This window comes from Micromys minutus (assembly GCF_963924665.1).
Source record: "Micromys minutus genome assembly, chromosome: 8".
Taxonomy (NCBI): domain Eukaryota; kingdom Metazoa; phylum Chordata; class Mammalia; order Rodentia; family Muridae; genus Micromys; species Micromys minutus.
The window spans coordinates 56,001,329-56,023,477 of record NC_137977.1 but is presented as its reverse complement, the minus strand read 5'-3'; the positions used below and the strand labels follow the sequence as shown (position 1 = coordinate 56,023,477).

The following is a 22,149-nucleotide window of genomic DNA, read 5'->3' as shown; positions in this document are numbered from 1 at the left end:
ATACATATACACACCAAAACAGACACACTGAGAATTTAACCCAGGTTTTTCTGTATGCAAAACAAGCACACTACCACTGAGTTATAAAGACCCAGTGAATAGTTAGATTTTTTTCAAAACCTACTTTAGTAAGGGTTTTTAAATGCTTTAGCCTTCGTTCTAGCCCACCATCTATCAGAGGTAGTGGACAGAAAAAGTTAATAGGACAAAAAGGGATGTGAACAAGTTTAGAAATAGATTTCTTGCATGATTCAGGTCTTCACTGTCATGATATCAGCAGTTCAGTTCACAAGAATCAGCCATGGTCGCTCAACCCACTCACAAGCACCATCCACAAAACAGCAATGACAGTTTGGCCCAGAAGAAACTGAGAAGCACAGCCAATCAGTCCAAGTCTGTGGAAGTGCACGAAGTCTCTGGAATATGATGAAAATTTATTTGGTGATTCTCCCCCTTCAAAAATAACAGCAAATGATGATCAATAAAGAAGGCAAGGTGAACCAATGCCACTGCATTGTCCACTGTCTGTTGTGTTATATTTATACCCTTTCCAGACATCACCCGTCCTTTCAAGTGTCCACTACAGGAAAACATCACATGCTCCATTTCCTCCCAGCTACCAGGAAAATGCCATGTGTCTGTGCTCATAAGATACTTCCCATCAAACATCATATGAAAAACCTGAGAGTCCAAAGAAACCAAAAATTTCCACTTCACTTCGGTCTGCTCCTTTATTTTGAAACCAGTTCTCACTAAGTTGCCTGGGACATTTTTTGATCTTATTCCATAGTCTAGGCTTTTCTCAAACTTGAGGTCATCTGATCTGTTTCCTTAGTCACTGTCATTATGAATGTGAAGCTCCAGTTCCCCTCTAGCATGACATTTTTTCCTTATTGTCTTACAACTAAATGTCAACAACTTCTGGTCTTTTCATTGATGAACCATTGGAGGTAGTGTGACAGACCCACAGTGACAAATTTGTTGTGTAAATAATGCAAATTCAGTTACCAGCACATTCACATTGTATGATCCCCCCTCCAAAAAACAAACAAACAAACAAACAAACAAACAAAAAACAACCAAAAGCAAAACCAAAAAAAAAAATCCTATAAATAGTAAGTAGAGTTCAAGGGGAATCTGACACTCTGGCACCTATCTATTGGGACAGAACAACACTAATATATACAAGAATGCACAGAAACAGAATACCATATGTAATTTTTAAAAATCTTTTAAATTAAAAGAATAATCAATGGACAAAATACTTTAACCCAAAGCCGTGACTTACTACTCAGGCTATACCAATAAGATAACAAGTATTTTTTTGACAGGAAAAACGCAATGAATGTATTATTTTTCAAAACATTTAATGATTGTAAAATTTTTCTACCACAGTCAGCCTAAAAAAAAAAGGAAACATTTCAGCGATAAAGAACTGGGGGGGGGGGGTTGGAACATAGTATCAGTCCTTCATTATTGTTTCAACTTCCCCCCCAAAATTCTATAGCTTGCTGATTTATTTTAATTTCTCTATACATTTTTTAGTTCTCATTACATAAGACCTTTATACATCTCTTCTTCCAAATTGAGCATTAGATATTGACTCATACAATTATTATTAGGAATTATAGCAATCTTTAAACATTGTTCAGAAGATATGTACAGTTGTAAGGAGAGGTCCTGCCTGTATCTAAAGAGATGCTTATTGCAACAATAACATATAAATAAAAGAGTCAATGCAAATTAAGTATCAGCTACTGATTATCTTTAATGGCTGATTAGTGACTGATTGATCAATAAGGTTTCAAAAAGAACCACACTGAAGCTTCAGACATTAAGATATTGAGCCATGAAACGAGAGCTCATACTCTTTTATGCCTGTTTTGTTCACAAATGCCTTCATTCTGATATTACTGGTGTTCTTATTACTAGTGTTACTATGGTAACTATTCACTCAAAGACTTGAAATAATACAACCAAGGACCTCAAAGTTTTTCAGTGAGTTCAAATATCAAAAATACAAAAAAAAATTTTTAGAAAGTTTTTATGACTAACCTGAGGAAATGAGGCTATTTCCATCACTATGTCTTTAAAAACACAAAGAAAAACAAAATTATAACTTTGTTTTGTTAATAAAGAAATATGGGTAATCCTTGGGGTTTTCATCTGGCTTTAATCTTGTTCTTTGTTAAAAGTTTTTAAAGTTCTTTTTAAATGTTCATCATTTTTTCTGTCACTGTCAATACGTATGTTTTCTACAATCACAAATTTATGTAGTAAGTGTGTGGCGGCATTGTTATTTATTATTCTCAAATGCTCTTTAAAACCCTTACAAAAATAATTTAGAAAAATGATTCTTGATCTTAGAGCACAAGCCATTGGTATTCTGTTCAGAAAAATTTCCCCTGTGCCTATGTGTTTTAAGGTTTTCCCCATTTTCTCTTCCAACAGTTTCGGTGTACCTGGTTTTATGTGGAGATCTTTGATCAACATGCACTTGAGCTTTGTACAAGGAGTTAAGAAAGGATCTATTTTCATTCTTCTGCATGCTGAGTGCCAGTTGGACCAATACTGTTTGTTGAATAGGCTGTCATTTTTCCATTGAATGTTTGCAGCTCCTTTGTCAAAAATCAAGTGACCATATGTGTGAGAGTTTGTTTCTGGATCTTCTATTCTGTTCCATTGATTTACCTGCCTATCTCTGTACCAGTAGCATGCAGGTTTTAACATAATTGCTTGAGGTCAGGGATGGTGATTCCCACAGAAGTTTTCTTGTTGTTGAGAACAGATTTCAATATTCTAGGATTTTTTTTCATTCCAGATGAATCTGCAAATCCCAGCAATATTTTATTGATTATTTGAGAATTTCACATTAGGTATCCAGATCATAATCACTTCCCAGTACTCTCAAGGCTGCCCCATCACCCTCTGACTTCCCCTGCTTCACAATGAGGAAGAGGAAGAACAAGAAAAGGAGAAGGAGGAAGAAGGGGAGGAGAAAAATAGGAGGAGAAAAAGAAAGAACCTCTTATTAATCACCCATATTTGAAGTATATAATAATGATAAATGGAGATTTTATTTTATACTTGAATCTTCACTGAGTCTCAGTTCTAAGTTTTAACTGCTATAGTTGATCTCTTTGTTGTTGCTGACATTTTTGATTTATTTATTTGTTTGTTTGTTTGTTTCATGTTGGCATTACAATTAGTGTTTTCATGTCGATATAATAATGTTTGTTTTATTTCAATTTCATTGCTAATGACATTAAAAAGGCTACTTCACCTACCTGTCATGCAGTGAATAAATTGTATTCCAATATTTTCCTTATAGTGACTTAAACTCTGAACTATGGCTAACCTGCACATAATTACATATATGTGAATTAAAACTCTTAGATATATTTTTTTCAGCCACTGAATCTAAACACTGTGAATACCATATGAAGAATACACTCTTTAGGTGAATTCTTACCCATAGCCATTTCAATAATCTGGCACTCACATCTAGATGGAGTCTTAGAGTTTTATTTTTTGGGTTGAAAATTAGGTTTAGAAACTTCTTGACTATAAGGAATTGTTAGTTACACAAATTATTTATGTTTGCACTTTCTAGAAGACACATCACTGTTAAGGGGACCAAGAATAAGAATGTAAATATAAAGAGACCAAAACCTTTTATATCCAGTGGCAGAGTCGAATACTAAAAATTGCTCCTAATGTAGTGACAGCATTAAGAAAGTTGAGATTGTGATTTGTGAAAAAGAAAAGGCTTTCCTTTGGGAAACGTGCAAACATAGCCACATAAGTCCAGGGGTGGCATTACAGTGTAAGTAAATTATCCTTTGTATAAGAAAAAGGAAAGTTTAGTATCAGAGACAGGAACATACTACCTGTTAGGTCTCAGGCCCTAGACAAATGGCTGAGGTCCTGGTTTAATGTATCAAAGCTGATCCTGGCTGCCAGGATCTCCAGGTATCCCTCAGTCTCTAGCAGTTACACAGTCCTCCTGTCTGCCACACCTTATCTGTACCCTAATCTTCTCCATCTCAGGGACTGGGCAGGGCTGCTCTTCCCAGTGGTTCATCTCTATATGATCCAGCTATTTTGATTTTTCAGCGCAGGAGAAATTTCCATTGACCCCTTAGTCACCTGGCTTAGGCTCTTCTTCTTCCATCTTCTCACAGGACTTAACTCAGGGTTTATTCACGGTGAAATTTCCCACATGTCTTTACACTTGGACATGCTCTCCCTTTATAACAGACCTTCTCTGCCACCACACCTAGGGGCAGTCATATCCTTCCAATTTGCTTCTTTTTTCATTTAGAACCAAACTAACCATTCCCATAGCTGGTTTAAATAAAGTTCACATTTTGGTGATAAATAATTACCAAATGTTCGCTGTTTTATAATTATCCAATAACTAAATATTAATGTTTACTATAAGTGTAATAAACATACCATGAAATAATATACTTGAACAGCCTTTGAACAATGAAATTGAACAAACTGTCCAAACATCAAGACGAGCCACAAGTGTTTTCCTGTGGGTTCCAGGCAGAATAACCACACTGTTGGTACTCTCACCGAACATTCAGGAACCTTTCTATTGTGTGCACTCATCTTGTCAACTTTGAGTTTTACAAGGATTTTCCTAAAGCCTTTGTTATGGATACACAGAGTGCACTTTTGATTGTGTTTGCATGGTGCCTCTTGACAGCAATACATTCATTTACAGGATCAAATCACATTTCGCAGCATCCAGTAAGTGCATTCTCTGGCACACATTCACTGTGTCACAATCTAACCCTTTTTGTTCCATGTTTCTCCTTGGAAGAAAAGGAAAAAAAAAAAAAAAAACCCTAAAATACCAATACTGGAGGATTGAGGTACCTCTACAGTAACTTTTTAACTTTCTCAAAGCCATGAAAATTTCAAGCTGGGAGGAACTGCACCATAATAGGGTGTTTAATAAGTGAACTTTCTGTTTTACACCAAGAAAGAAGTTTACCGGGAGTATTAAAGAGAATGTCAGTGATACTATGGGGAATATTAAACTTTTTGAAAACTTATTTATTTCCTTTAATGTATTCTAGAGGATACATGGATTTTTGAAAACAATAACTAATGTTTTTCTTTTGCAGCTCTTGTGAGTGCCATCCCTGTGCCGACACTAGAAAGTGCCCAGTATCCCGGCATCCTCCCGTCTCCCACATGTGGATACCCACATCCGCAGTTCACGCTCCGGCCAGTACCATTCCCAACACTGTCCGTGGACCGAGGTTTTGGAGCAGGAAGAAGTCAGTGTAATGCATTTTTTTTCTGTTTTATTGTGATAAATGTTAGTAACAGCAAGATGACTTCTGTGTAACATTTTGGACTTCTTATTCTATGTAAAGACTCATTCCCTGTGACCCAGGTACAGGAATTTTCCTGCTGAACGCATCTAACATTTGGATTCTAGCAACAAGCTGTTAGAGTAGTTCCCTAGCATCCTTTTCACAGCAGACACCACAGACAAATGTGTCTGGTGGGCATTAAAGAACATATGGCTCCATTATATGTTTTGAAACAATACCCTGCTAACTGGGAAGTTATAAATCAAGAGTTGACTTTTGAAACATTTGTTCTAGTATCTTATAGTTACATCAAAAGAGCTCTACCTAGTCTGAGTGAAGAAATATGTGATAAATCCTTACTACCTTTTAATTGTTTAAGGATTTTTTTTCAAGTTTTGGAGGTTGCTAGGACAAAATACCATTTATTAGAAAGAGAGCAAATGTGGAATAAGAGTAAAGCTTTCATATACACTGGGTGATTTCTCCCATGCCATTTGATGCCCCTCCCTTCCTTTGAGCACAGCATCTTTAAATCGATTTTATGGCTTTCATCTCTTAGTTAAGAACAGGTGAGTCAGCAGCTCATGTGCAAGAGAAGGTTTTGTAATAGATATGATAGCACAGCAATAAAATATCTTCGTGAGGTAAGCTATATTTTTCCCAACTCAACAGGGGCAGCTCCAAGAAATCATAAATCGTCCAAATGTAGCAAGGTTAGAATTAAAAGGCATCAAAAATCTGCCAGGTGAGAATTAGATTCATTTCCCTTTTCTCACTGCACATCACATCTACCAAATAGAGTTGTGTGCTAAATCTCGGAGGCGGGGGGGGGGAAACTCCAAAATCACAGTGAACAGGAAGAAAGTGGGAGGCATCTAGGAAGTCCAACAGCTGGAAAATTCTAAATCTCAAAACAACTATGCAGGAGGGGAGTCTACTTAAAAAAAAAGAAAGCCCACAAGTCCCTTCCTTTTTCCTGGACTGAATGCCCTTCATTTGATGGTATTCTACTGAGCTCTTTTTACACTATCTCTATCTTAGGGCTCTAAAGGGACACTGAAGAGTAATGAAGAGTAATCTGTGGCACAACATTGCTCTGGTCCTTCTGGCATGGCTGGCATCAACCAAATCTCAGTGCCTTTCTTATTACTAAGTATTTCTTCTTAGCAACTATTCCCTTTGTTCATTTTTTTTGTGAGCATGGTCTACAATTATATTCATCTGCCTCAAGCCCCTCCCCCACTTTTTTTTTTTCTCTTGAGGTAGTATAGCTTGCGGAATTGTCTCTTATTGGACCTTGGGATAAATTATTCAAAAGTTTAATTTTAATGAAAAAGAAGTATGCAAGTATTGAGAAATGTTTTTCTTTGTCTGTGATTAAAAGAAAGGTTCTCTTCTCAACTCCATTTTCGTAATGGAGGTGTATGAATACAGGGCCTATATGGAAATCTTCTGTGTCTTCCATCTGCTTCTTTGTAAATACCAAATAAGGAAGTACATTAAAAGTGAGTTAATCATTCAAATATTAATAGGGCTTTGTTTTGATAGTCCTTGAGCAAAAGGATTTAGCAAATGAAGGCAATTCTACAATACAATAGAAAATGAGATACTACACACCACAACAATTGTGTACTTACATAAATAATGCTTTCTTAGCAAACTCCTGTATAATTTTTGAACTTCATTCAAATTATCAGGCAGTGAAAATGTTATCCCTGGCCATGATTTATACCTTGCTTTAAAATGTATATGTTTGTTTATTCAGCAAGTAGTTTTCACCCAAATATATGCACTGCAGAAGAAGTAACATCTAATGTACTTCAAGCAATTGCCAAGAAAAGAAAATGAATGGATAAATGCTCCCTTTTCTAGAAAGGAAATATTCCCTAAGTCACTGTCAATGATCGTTAATATCCAGCTCTTTGATATTGGTTTCTACATTTCTTGCAGAACACTGAACATCCCTATTCTTTCTCAAGCAGAAAACACTCTGTGCCTCTGCATAGAACTGTCTGATTAGTGTTCTTGAGGATCAAAGAAGGGCCCATGGGAAAAGATAAAGTCAATGTGGCCAAGTGTAGAGGCTCCACTTCTCCACAGCTATCTCAAAATCCAGATATTGTTAAGTCAGGAAATGCTACAGCTCCACCCCCAGAGCCTGATGGTTTCTGAAGTCATAAACAAAACAAAATTTCTGGCAGGAGAAGAGGGGGACAGTAATAACTTTAGCATTTCACATATTTCCAGACTGATAGACAAATAATCACCCACCTGTGTAACTGAAGAAGCACTCTTAGAATAAACTTCAGTTTATCATAAGTTGCTGCCTTAGGAGGTAAGTTCAGTTCTTTGACAATCTCCCAAGCAGGCAAACTTGGATGGGTTTTTTTTTTCTGCACATCATAAACATGCAGTGCCTCGTTTTTCTCATCCATTAAACAAGTCTGTGGAAGAAAAGTATAAGAGATTTCCATTTTGCTAATGCCACAGTAAGGATACTTCAGTGAGGATGCTATTTTCCTGTCCCAGTTCTCCCCCAAAACTGGAAGTTGGCTACCAAATGGAATCTGTGCCAGATAAAATCAAGACCACTGTGGAAGGGTTCATTCATTTTTCTAGGGAGTGTCTTTTAAACATCCCAGGCTATGAGGAACTAGGTTACTGAGGAATAGTTCATAATGTTGTTCCTCCAAGATTAATGTGTAAAATAGGTTCCAAGAGGAGGTGTTCATGCCTCAGCATCTGCTTCATGCTGTTGTTGGGCTGTAATTCTATCAACCATTGCAGTTTTCAGATGGAAGAAAAAACCCTCATTTCCATTTTTGCAATATTTCTGCCAGTTACTCAGTAGCAAGTGTTTTGAATGTTGACATTAATTATTATAAAGTACCTTGAGATTTGACTCTACTGTGTAATTGTATGCCATTTGTACAATGAATTCTGACTATTTCATCATTTGAAAATGAGTGCCTTGCTGACACCCATTTGCTTCTCACTCTGCTATGAATTGCAAGGAAGCTGTATCCTGGGGTTGAGGGGAGCTTTGCTTTGCTTTTGCAAGCTCTTCACACAGATAAATGCCAAGTCACTGAGACAATTTGTTTCACATTGACACCCTGGAGCTGGGCTCTGAACTGGACAAATGCATCTATGATGCAGCATTTCCCTGTTGGAGCAACTGCTAAGCTGTTCATTTGAGGATTTCACTGCTTTAAATACCAGCCAACTCTGAAGCATTTTCTTAAAATTGAAGAATTATGGATTGCCTGTGAAAACTCTTCCACTGTATTTTTTAATAACTTGTCCCTTATGAATTTTATTCTACTCTTTCCTTCAAATGGACCTCCTTACATACAGTTTTCACTCTGTGCCCATATAAGTTACTAAGACTAAATTAGACAAAAGGTATGGCCCATTTAGGGTCACATCATGTTGAGTTCAGTGTAATAATGCTAGGCAGATGGAAGGCTAGAAAGGCAGGAACAGAAGTAAAGAGAATTTTTGTTCTCATGGATGCTGATATAAACAAATGGCCAGAGGAAAAAAGTGACTAAAAACACCCTGAATGGGTAAGGTGGGGGAATCATGCTCCAAGGGAAGGTTTAAGGGAAGGTTTTTATTGTACAATATGAAAGAGAACACAGGCAGAAGCATCCAGAGTTTGGAGAGATGAAAGAAGACAGAACATGCTCAGCAGAGTGGACAGAGAAGACAGGAGGAGTAGGAGAGAGAGCAGGAGAGGAGGAGGAAAATTCAGGGGCAAGAGAGCACAGGCTGAAATGGCAGGGTTATGTAGGAAAGAGAACCTGGAAGAAGGGAAGTCCATGAGCTGGGGAAGGTTTGAGGAGAAAGCCACAGATACTGTGTGAGCGTGGAAGCCAGCATGGACTTTGATATGTGAACAGGAACACAAGTTAGACCATTGTCCCGAGTTTCTTTAGGACTTCAAACTCACTATTTTCAGTCAAGTCATTGCAATGCATATATTCACATGACATACAAATTGTCAATATAAGAGACAAGAATTTCAAATTCCTAAAGAATATGATTGTAAAATTTATTAAACTCAAGAATACAATAATATTTGATTATTAAAATTTCATATCTAAATGCAAGAAAAAGAAAGGAATTAAAGGAAGGAGAAGAAATAAAGGGAATGTAATCATTACCAAAATCCCAATGTTTCTTCAATGCTGAGGAGGTCCTAGAAATAGATAGGGTCTCGTTATAGTACATGTTCCATAGACATAATTACCTAAAGAAAATTTATAAGAAGAAAAATATAACAATTCTTTTCCTGTCCTTGTAAGTTTGTGTTATGGAATGGGCCCCATTACTTAGAACCATTCTGAGAATCATCTCTGGGGACACTTTTGAAAGAGCCTGTAGTGTTCTAGTTATTTCAGGCAGTCTAAAACTTTAAGGCTTCCTTTGGTGTGAGGGAAGTGCAAACAATGATACCTTCCTTAAACTGAGCCACTTTTATGGACCAAGAGTAAGAGAGCAACCCAGCTACCCCTCTGAAGCTAAGGGGAAAACATGCTCAGCTGTAGAAACAGTTAATTATTAAATCTTCCATTAGAAAATCATCCTTTGGTCACTTTCTACTTCAGATTAAACGTTTAATCTATTTGAGATAAAATTTTGAGTCCAACATCAAAACCTAATATTTTCTCTTTCTGTAAAATTAAACTTTCAAATACCCCAGGACCCAATCTTATTCTATACAAAGACATTTCTCTCCCCTTCCAAATACAGGAGCAATTTACTTTCTTGTGAGACCTACATGGGAGTTTTAGCAGTTGGCCATCTTAAGGTTTCCTGTTTGAAGACTGACAAAGTCTCATCAGATTTTGAGTTCTGATTACTACCATTTTCTCAGCCAACTGTGCGTCTTCTATGTCTACCTCTAAAGAATGAAGGCCACAGGCTGCTCTCTCATCCACAGGACCTCTGATCCTAATAGGAAGTAAAAGGGACGAATAAAAATACTTCTGGAAGACATGTCACTTCTGCATATCTTTCATAGGACACCTTGATCTTTTTATCTTTCAAGTCTGTTCTTTCAGCATTACCAGACTGCTTCTCTATCTTCGTGGCCCTTTGCTGACCTTAGTGAGATTCTCAGAATCTTCCCAAAATCATCTCCTAAATTTATTAACTTGAAACAATTTTACCTAAAAATTATCTTTCCAAAGTTGAGATAGTATAAAAGCTATATCGTATCTTCCTATTTTTTTCCTAAACAATTCTTCCTAAGAAATAAATAACTGGAAAAATACTCATACAGAGTCAACACCACTTACTCCTAGTAAGTAGCTCTTTATATCTGTGGTTTAACTTGGACCTTTCAGTTTGGACTATGAATGAACATTTAAATTCGATGCACACTGTCTGTAGCAACAGAGAATGTCTTGAAATATTTTAGTCTCACTCAACTGTGTTCCCCAGGGGAAAGGAAGCATTTTAATATACAAAGCTGTCCAGACACCTCAAGGCTGTCTCAAATGGCTATGGGAAGTCTCTTCAAGTCAGTAATCTGCCTGAAAATTACAAGGCTTGCTATCAAAGAGGAAAAAAAAAATCATAGCTCTAAGTTCAAGCAACTTGTTCCAGTTAAATCACGTGCCATATAACTTTTAGCTCAGTGTGCTTCTATTTTGTTATGGGAGATAATGATAGTGGTTATTATTTGTATCATTTTTTTAGCAATGCCTCTGAGCGCCCCGTAACTCTGATTGGTTTGACAGTTGACATGGCATGTTTAAATCGCAGCAAAATTGGCATATTGGCTGGTGGATAATAATGCAGCTGTAACCGGTTGAATTCTGCTGACATTACGACTTAGAAAGGGAAAGATAATACTTTTTTCTCACTTCATCATTGATGATTACAGGGTCCAGACAGTGCAGGCCATATAGTTAGTATGAATATATTGTGTTAGTGTCACTGAGAGGCACACCATGTCCTAAGGGACCTGCTTCTACTGTTGGAAAGGGTTGTGATTATTGTATTCCAGACATGCATGAGAACTGAAGAGTAAGAATGCACATAAAACAGAAAAGAGTTTGCCAGATATCATCATTTCTCCCAGGTCTGGTTCTGGAAAGGTGGGGAAAGTAAGCTCCATCTTGAATGACATCGAGTTTTCTTCTTCCTACTACAGCTGTTAGTGAAGGACCAACCACACAACAGCAACCCATGCTGCCCCCAGCTCAGCCTGAGCATCCCAGCAGCGAAGAAGCACCCAGCAGAACCATCCCCACAGCCTGTGTGCGGCCAACTCATCCACTTCGAAGCTTTGCTAACCCTTTGCTACCTCCACCTATGAGTACCATAGAACCAAAAGTCCCTTATACACCACTTTTGGCACAGCCAGGTAAGTACCCACACCGCTTAACAAGGTACTTCCCTAATTAATGATCATGCTATTTAAGTGCAGAAGAGAGAATGAGAAGGTCTAGATATCATGTATGTTTTCAGTGTGGATTTCCTGCCCATTGTGCCGGCCCAGTTTGGTACTGATTGTTGAGGAGGAATCTGGGAACCCACACAGGGATAATTGAAGTAACCTATTTCACTCTATGGATCTGCTTGGCAATGCATCTTTGACTATTATTTTTACCACGGGAAAACAAGTGTGCTAATATTTTAGGAATTTATCAGTGCCTCTCAGTTTATGTTCAACTTATTTTGTGACAAAAACAGATATAAAGCGTGACATATCAAATGTCCCAAAACTGTTAAAAAATGAATTTTAGTACTATAATCCATAAATCATCTTGATTCATATTTTAATGAGGAAAACAAAGTAGCTTAATATTGTATACCAAAGAAGACTAATTATGTAATATCATGACAATAAACTACAATGACACTTTTTCTTGTTTTTCTTGGTTTGCTAACATTCTCTCACTAAAAAAAAAATAACAGAAAAGGCTTACTTTGGCCCTAGTTTTGAAGGTTCCAGTTCATAATTAATTGAGCCTGTGGTGAGGCAGAAGGATATCAGTCATGGTAGGAATGTGTGGAAGAACAAAGCACCCATCCCATTGCTTGGAAGTCAAAGATGGGGAAGCAGGAAATGACAAGGGTCTTCTAATTCCCTTTGAATGTATAGACCCCATAACCTAAAGACCTCCCATGAGACACATCTCTTAGCATTCTACTAATCTCAAAAGATCACTACACTGGGGTTCAAACCTTTGTCCATGAACTTTGGAGGCATCCAAATCCAAAATATGGCAGAAAAAAAAAAAAAAAAAAAAACTATTTCTTTTGTTTTCTTTTGTATTTTAAGTAATGGTATTTGTTGAGCAAAAAAGCCAAAAATGTAATTTTACTGGGAAGATCCTGGTCATTTCCTCCTCTTCCATTCTTGATTTCCAAGCAAAAAGATGGGTGTTTTTTTTCTGCCATACATTCCTACCAAATAATGTTTTAATGCTATTATAAATGAACGGAAAACAATTAATGTAGAGGTGATACTTGATTTGGGATCTGGGTTCTGGGAAATCCGATGCTCTAGGAAAATGGACTTACCCAAGGGAGTGATAGTTTTGGGGCAATTGATGTGGAACAGAGAACTGAACATTTAAAATCAGGTATCAATGTCTTCTAATTAAAATATTACCAAATGTACTCTAGCACCATGGGGCCATGTCCTCAGGATCACATAGAATCAGGGACTTTTACTGCCCCGGACTATATTCCATCAAACAATAACCATGTCTAAGCGGCCACGAGCTGGTGGAATGGCACACACACACACAGTCACATTGCTTCTATCTCTGTTGTCCGCTATGAGTCTTTTATTATTTGACTACTGCTTCCACTTTTGTTTGAATTTTTTGTTAGAAGCTACCTCTTCTTTCAGACTTTCTGATCCTTCTGGCTTGATTTCTGGGTTTGATTTGATTTGATTTTTTCATAATTCTCCTTTAAATGCTATCTTCCCTTTATCCTTTGTGAGATGTACTTTCCCCTCACTTTGGAATTATTAAATGCCTTTTCCTTTTATGTTTCTCCTTCATTGTCTGCTTGTGACTCTTGTGCATTTTATAAAGCCTTACCTCATGATTTTCAAATAAGTCTCCCCACATTGCTTCTGACACATGGTAGATAGTATGCTTTTTAAAAGGGCTGCTGTTTACTTATTCTAATAGAAAAAGAAAATTAGCAGACTGACAAATGTATTAGTGGTGACATTAACTACATGCTTCTTAGCCCCAAAGATGAAATACTTAGAGCTTTCAACAAATTTTAATTCCAGGAAAATCATTACTTTAGTCAAACTGATTGATGAAGTAAAGCCATTCCGTTGTCAGCTTAGAAAAGAAAATACCTCAAATAATTTTGCTCTGGATTTCACAATAAAAGACGGTGTAATTAGTAATGAATTTGTCTTTACTTACTGCACATAATTACTTTAGAATATGGTAATGGGAGGCATTGCTCTAATTTTTTTAAGAATATGCTAAACGAGAAGCCCCTGTGCTTTGAAAGCTTTGCCTTTAGCATCAATGACAGAGCTCCTCTCCTAGATAGGATTTCTGCCTGTGTTTGCTCATGAGCAGTGTTAGGGGTCCCAGCCTCAATTTGCCTCCCACAGAGACTTCAGAGCTGTGCTTGCAACAGCTTTATAGATGAGGAATGGGGCAATATGTATTATGGTGTAACAATCTCCCTGGGATCACAGAGCGTTTTGTAGCATTGTTGTGGTACGTGGTAATTAGAAACACAATCTGTTGTTATGATGACTGGAATTTAGCCTACCTGGAAACATTGAGTCATTTCTTCATTTCCCCCCTTCCACATGCTGAGTTGGAGATTTAGCTTAACAGACCCCGGGGTCTTTATGACACCTTTTGAAATTTAATCCTCTGATAAAGTGTTTCTGTACCTTATAGTTTCATATCCGTGGTGGTGAATCACACTCTTGGCCTTATGATTTCGACAGAACAGTCACTGAACCTTGAAAAATCACACATATGAACATATTAGTGGTTTGACTTAGTCCCTCCTCGGGTTAAATAGAAAGTGTTTGGTGGAATGTTGAGCATATTACATTGTGAATTTCATATAAATTTTACAGAGGGCCAAAATAGGGCTTGTATAAGGTGTGGGGTGTGTGTGTGTGTGTGTATGTGAGTGTAACCGTGTATGTTTCCCTCCTGAAGTTCTTTTTAACCATGAAAGAACCAGCAGTAAGTGCTTTTGCAGCCTTGAGGTTTTCTACCTGGCCTTTTTGCTTCCAGAATAATTTCTAGAAGACGTAACTATTTGTAAATAAATGCCTAGCCTATAAGTTTCGGCTCATTCTCAAGTCGCTAATAACTTATATAACCCTATGTCTGCCACATAGTCCATCACCTCCCCTCAGTGTCATGCATCCGAATTGGTCTGAGATCAAACGACCAGAGTGCCAATCTCTCTCCACAACAACTCCTACCTTCTGCTTCCCACTCTAGCTGAGAGTCCTTGAGGTTTTTACTGACAGCTGATGCTTCCACACAGTCCAGACAAGATTCTTCCCACCTATCTTAAATGAACTTAGAATGGCGGTCTATTTGTCCTGTGGAACTATCATTTTACAGGCAAAAACCACCCACGTGCCTTCTTAAATACTGATGTTTAGGGTGTTGCACTCATAGCACTAGACTCCTAAGCACTTGCATTTTCGTTAAACAAGAGGAATCTGATAATTCTCTCACTTATTTATCTATATAAAAGTCCTGTGTATTCTGATCTTTTCCATTTCTGAGTGATCATTATGTCAGTGAACAAGACAAAACCAAAAAAACAATTCATTGTACAGAAAATTGAGTGTGATTTTCTCCCGAAACTTTGCAGCATGTCTTCCACTTTGTCTGCAGCTAAAGAAAAAGGTATACATAAATATGGAAGACAATGGACAGAAAGGGTGTATAATTTATATTTTATGGCTGGGTGGAAAATCATATTCCCTTTGTACCATAATTTTTTCAGGGCCCATTTCAGTAAATATCTTATATCATAAAGCAACCAATAACTTGATTTTTATAAATTATTACAATGTATTTTAAATACCACACTCTCAAACAACCATTGGGGATGTTGACTAAAAATGTCACTGAATATCCCAATCTGATAGAATCAGACAGAGGTAGTGCGTGTGTGAGTGTGTGTGTAATTACAGAAATACATGTGGATTGTATCTGCAGGTTCAAAGCTATAAAACTGTATTTATAGTTTTCTTTAGACTCATATCACTCATTATGTAACAGGTTAGATGTCACTTGCCCTTCCTGATGCATCACACTCTTTATAGGCTCAGCTGTAAAACAGCATCCCCAAGGTCTGCCTTTCTTTGTTCTGGTTTAGTACCTATTTCTGTGTTTGTTTTTATTTAATGTGTAGATGCATTATAATTATTTAATTTTCCTTTTTATTTTCTCTCATATGTTACATCCTGACTATGGCTTTCTCTCCCATAATTTCATTTTTTACAACTTGTTTGGAAAATCTTATAACTAAGACAACTTTTCATAGCCTAGAACCAAGCACTGAGCACTTTCCTTTTGCTCAAAGACACTGTGAAAACAAATCAGTGTTTTCCATTTTCCATACTTACTCCCCCCAAATTATACACATTTTCAGTGACATATGAGATCATTAGTAGGGTCAATATACATATATATCATTGAAAATTTCTACTCACAAAATGTCTCGTATTCCATTGTCTTACTGAAGATGGATAATCAAGATTTAAAATGGTAAGCTGGGAAGTTTCTTATCATTTTGGAGTCTTTTAAAGTGTCTCCTACATTCCCCAGGTGCCCTTGGTTCAGCGAAGGGCACCTATCACAGGAATGACTAATTTATTTGCATAGTGACTTAGGGTTCAACAAAAAACACCCAAGAAGCCATACCTGGGTGACTATCATATGTAATGTATAAAAAATATTAGAATACATTTCTGGTGTTATTGAGTGTAATTGAACCTATAAAGGGTGATAGTAAAATCAAAGCAAACAAGAGGTAATTAAAAGTAATGTTTATACGAGCAGTAAGGAAATTAAATTACACAATTTCCCTAAAGTTGTTTTCATAATTAATGATTGAAGGTAAATTACATCTAAGAAGTAAATATGTGTTCAGGGGGTGGCTTGTGATAAAAATAGGTTGCGAGAAAGATTTTTATTTATTTTTATTAATCATTCCATTCGTTTAGATCTCAAACGATATTCCACTTCCCAGTTACCTCTCCACTAATCCCACATCTGCCCTAGCGCCTCCACTTTTCCTGTATGAAAATGTTCCCCCACCCACCCACAATCCCTTACCCCACCGCTCCAGCATCTGCCTACACTGGAGCATCAAACCTCCCCTGGAGCAAGCGCCTCCCCTCCTGTTGCTGTTGGGCAAGGCCATCCTCTGTCACATATGTATCTGGAGCCATGGGTCCCTCCAGGTGCACTCCTCGGTTGGTGGTCTAGACTTTGGGAGAACTGGGTGTATAGGCTAGCCTATGTTGTTCTTCCTGCTTCTTCAGTCCTCCTCTAGCTCCCCCACCAGGTTCCCTGAGCTCAATCTGATTGATGGTTGGCTTCAAGCATCCACATCTGAATTTATCAGTTGCTAGCCAGACTTCTTCGAGAACCTACACTAGGTTCTTGTCAGCAAGTGCCTCTTGAGCAGGGCAACACTTTTGGGTTTTGTGTCTGCGGACATGATGGATGCCCAGGTGAGGATAGATTCTGTTCCGTTTTTTTTTTTTTTTTTCCCCTGTTCTTCCTTTGGACAGGAACATTTCTGGGTGAAAATCTTTGAGATGGGTGCATGGCCCCATCCCTCGACCAGGGGCCCTGCCTATCTACTAGAGGTAGTCTCAACAGGTTCTATGTCCCCCTTCTCTGCACATTTCAACCAAAGTCATCCCCATTAGGTCCTGGGAGCATCACATTTCCTTGGGGTCTGGGACTCTCCAGAGGCTATCCCCAGAGAAGATGTGAGAGAGGCACAGAGAAAGATTTTTGTTAATCCTGTTTCTTTAATTACTGCTTAAGAAATAAAATATTTTCTTTCTTTGGTCTTTCTTTAACTCTTTTTTTTTCTCTTTTATTTTATTCGTTTTATGCCTTTATTCTTCATTCTTGCTCTTTGTTCCTGATTCCTCCTGTCATCCAGATGTCACATACCCTTTAACTGGTTCACAGATTCTAAATTCAGAAAGCAGTAGGTCTTACTCTCAAAGCAGCTGACAGTAAAGGAGCATGTATATATAAAGCACCCATACCACAGAGGAACAAAGAGCTTGAGACTGCTAAAAGGTGAATTTTTTTTCCTAGACTCCCTTGATGACTTTAATGTCAGAGTTTCTTTGTGATGGAGAATCTGATTTCTTTGACTCAGATATCTATAATTAGACAAAGACTCCATTTGAAACATCTGACAGTGATAGTAAAAAAAAATCATGACCACCTATGAGGCAGCTTCCATACCAATCTGTCATTCCCCACCTGCAGGTGACAAACAACAGGTTGGACTAATTTTTCCCTGCCCCCGAGCCCAGATTTTAATGCTTTATTAATTCTGTGTGTAGTAGGATCCCAAAGAAGTTTTTCTGTCCTCTGACACATCTTCTGAAACTAACATTTAATAGCACAAAAATGCATGTTCTCAATAGTCTCTAATATTGTAACAAGTGTAGTAAACAGAACAATATAGTAAAATAAAAAAGTGAATGAATTCAAACCAAGTCAATGAGACGGATCTTCAGACTTTCTTCCTGGAAATTGTCTGCATGGGACACACCATTGTAACTTCATATTCTTCATCCTTCAGACAAGCATGAATGGAACAATACTTCTCTCAGTGAACACTACCCAAGCTCTTCCATTTTCCTTGGAATGCTTCTGACAGTCCGCCATATTTTAGCTTCTGTATTTGTAGAGCAAAGGCAATAACAAAAGTGCCCCAAATTTTGCTCAGTTTTGGATTCATGACAAACTGCTCACATTTTCACTGAATTTGGTTTCGTGGTACATTTACTTGTGGTATTCTTTCCCAAAGTGTACAAGCATCAAAAGCAGTCACTTAAGTCTCACCTTCCTTCCATCTAATTATTCATGTATAATAGGTTTTATTTTCCTATTTGAATGCCAAATTTCCATGTAGATGTTAAAAGTAACTTAAAGATAAGATAAATTCATTTCTAACCTTAGAATTAGCTTCTAATCTTTGTACAAAAGTAAATATTTGGGAATTCGAAGTGGCAGAATATACTGAGTAATGAAGAGTTTACCAAACATCATATAGAGGCATATCTTCCTCATCAGTAACTCCCCATGCATGGACTTAAGAGGCCTATTCTTTGGATAATACTAAAAGAATAGGTTGAAATTTTTCATTGACTCCCACTAGCAATGCAGAGATAAAAAGCTGAAATCTCTACTGACCAGACTGTTAAAGAACCCAGCCTTAGTAAATGGCAATTCTGGTATCTCAGTTTAAAAAAGGAAATAATTTTGTAATATACTAATGCTCATTAATGGTTAATTCTTCATTAGCTATACACACGAAGAAGCTTGCGAATTTGCACATACTAGGCCTTTTTACTGCGCAGCAACTGTAACCCATTCCTCCAAGCCTGATGTGAATCTAGAGCTCTGAGAACTCATTGTCACTAAACTGCTGAGGCAAAACATAATCTCATTCTGGATGACGTCACTAGGAATCCCACTCCCAGACAGCTGAACAAGCACAAGACTGTATCAGGAAGGTCTAGCGATAACAATTTTATATTTATAGGTAAAATAGTCTTGCCTCAGAGTGTTATTCCCAGGAGATAATGAGTTTATACACTGTGGAAAAGGCAGAATGTGATAAATGACAACTGAATTGTCATTAAGAAAGGTCAAATAGTAAACCAAGAATGATATTTTTTTAAGTATGTTATGCATCCAAAGGTCAGAAAGAGAAAATGAAAGAGATATTTGTGAGACTTATCTTTTTTGAAATATTTGAATAGTGTATAATTACTTGTTAGGAAGGTGAGACCCACGTGACTATTCTTTGATCCTGTGTCTTCAGAGATCTTATTATTAACTAAAGATAGAATGAGGTAGTGGGAAAGGTTGCCTTCTGAGGAGAAAGTACTTTGAGGATGAAGAGACTGAGTGTGTGTGTCCAGGAGAAAATCCACTATGTATGGTGAGAAGTGTAGCATTCATGGGGACAGTCACAGCTGTAGTGGTAGCTCAGAGAATCATCTTCAGAAAGTGAGCATGTCAACAGTGAATAGAATAACAGGACAGCTCCTAGGAAAACAACCTGAAGGAAAACCCAAATTTCAATACTAACTTTGGACAGTTCTCCATTTTAGTTGTAGGGCACAAAGAACTCCAAGAGATAAAACAATGCTACTGTAGTTTTCCAGAAACTGAGAAACAGGAAGGAACATTTTAAGAAAATAGCTATTATAAATATAGTAGTTCCTTCAAGCAAAGATTCCTTAATTTGGAATATTTCTCACAAAATTTTATCAGAAAAGTATTTACCAAACTAAAGATGTATGAAAGAGCCATGGGGGAATCTGATAAATGCTAAGCTAATTCAAAATTAAGCATTTAAAAAGTCGTTTGAATGCAGGTGCCCTGTGTGAGTAGATAAAAACATTCCCTGAAGCCACAGTTGATTACATAAAAGTACAGTGTCATGGGTGAGCTGCCTCCTGATGTGCTGTTTTCAAGAAAGCATCCAAGGCTCTCAAAACAATTCAAAAAATTGTCATTGCTGTTTTCTGTATGCTGAGACCTTATAACAAAAAAAAATACTATATGCTATGACCACAGGATATACACAGGATATCAAACATTCATCAGAAACAAAGCTAGAAGCGCCTTTCTTGATGCCAGCCCTCATAAAATTAGAAAGTACTATGGGAGCTGCTGAAGGGAAGAAGTCTTCAACAGTCTATTGTGGACCCTGCATATTGCTGATTGATCTGAAATGCCAGGTGTGCACTGATGATTAGTGGTCATTCTTTAAGAGTTATGGCCAGTCATATTCTTATTGGACTGGATGGCTATTCCTCAGGAAGGCATTTATATCTGGTATTGTAAATTTGGCCATTGGTTTCTCCATGGCTGGGGGAACTACAGGTGCTAGGGACCAATGGTTGTTCTGTTAAAAAGACATAGTTTGTCTATGGAATTATCTTCTAAAATTACTATGTTTATCCCCAGAGGATAGCACTACTTCCAGCTTTGGTCAGATGAACTTTTGTTTTCCAGTGGCTAGAGGTAACTGCTAAGACCCACAGCAGCTCAAAATTGTGGAATTAGATAACTTTTTATAAATTAGACATCCATCTCATCCCTTTCACCATTTGAGGATTATCACAGAAGAAGGTGTAGAAAGGATGTGAGAGACATAGGATAGGATATAGTTCTGCAAATAACATAGCCATTGCACATTTGAACCCTCCCTAGGTGCATTACCCAAACAGAACCTACACAATATTACACCTGCCAATAGCTTCTCATTAACTGGGTAGGGACTCACTGAGAACATTGTGGAAAAGTGGGTGAAAATGTTCTAGAATAGCTAGAAGATCATAGAGGGTTCTGTGAGACTATGTTGTTTCCTAGCAATTTTGGAAAATATACCCATAAAGTCTCAGTATTTACTAGACTATAAGAATATTTCTGAAAAGAGTATAGATAGATAGATAGATAGATAGATAGATAGATAGATAGATAGATACACATGCAGTCCTATAGTCTAAGCTGAGAGAACTGTAACATGCAAGTGTAGACCATGCCCTGGGGTGAATAGCTACAAGATGCAGAAAGTTGTTCAATGTTGACAAAAGCAAAGCTTATATCAGCTATTTCTATATGGATCATTATCATTCAAATGGGAAAATACTTTTTACTCTTATATTTAAAAATATTTTAAAAATATATAACCAAACATTATTGACTAATAAAGGTTCAGTGAGAATTTTAGTATCCCTTAAAAATAATATGTATAATGACCTTGCATCAATTTGAGAAATGCACATATAAAATTGAAATTGAATGAATTAAGATACCAATGTGCCAGTATCACAGTGTAATCTCAAAGTAGCATTCTAAACATAGTTGTGATGCAAATCCATTAGTGTTCTGTGTGTATGCATGTCTATGTGTGTGCATTTATGTTCTTCATTGTGTTACATTAAACAATGGTACCAAATTAAACTATTATTTCACAATGCTCAGAAAGCAGAACCTTGTGAGTTAAGAGTGCAATAAAAAATAAAGGGTCCATGGACATCTGTTTTTCTTTAGAAAGGAAATTAATCCAATGTAAACACAGTAATGTGAATTTTGAAAGTTAAAAGTTATTATCTTAAACTACACATGAAATATTTACCAGGAACATTATCTACTGTGTGCTATTATAAATAATTTAGTGTTACAATTACAGTCTATATCAAATATATAGTTAATAATGTTGAAAGAGGCTGAAGTATGGGTAGCTACGTGCTTCTGCATTTAAAACTATTTTATTAAATTATATAGATACAGTTACAATGTTAAATATCTATGAATTGAGAATGTGAAGTTTCTGAAGTTTTGTCACTAGAATATGGACAAAGATTAGATACTGATAAAAAATGTTTCATAAAGAATAAAATTGACCATTTTTGTAACTGAAGTGCAAAATAAATAAATCTGAATGGGTGTATATTATTAAATGAATATTTTATGGGGTCCTTGTTGTAAATATGGTCAACAAGACTAGGAAAAAATTAAATAATTTATTTGAGCAGAAGAGAGAAATG

The 22,149-nt window shown here is 37.0% G+C and overlaps 1 protein-coding gene across 1 annotated transcript in view; it reads left to right on the top strand.

Annotated features, from left to right (window-relative positions):
• Positions 1-22,149, top strand: part of DCC (DCC netrin 1 receptor) — a gene marked incomplete at both ends in the record, with an annotated part of 1,062,613 nt that overhangs the window by 1,023,177 nt on the left and 17,287 nt on the right. Inside the window, 2 exons of the mRNA XM_080920225.1 lie at positions 5,142-5,303; positions 11,503-11,715. Coding sequence (XP_080776351.1) covers positions 5,142-5,303; positions 11,503-11,715 — 375 coding nt within the window. The remainder of the gene's footprint in view (positions 1-5,141; positions 5,304-11,502; positions 11,716-22,149) is intronic.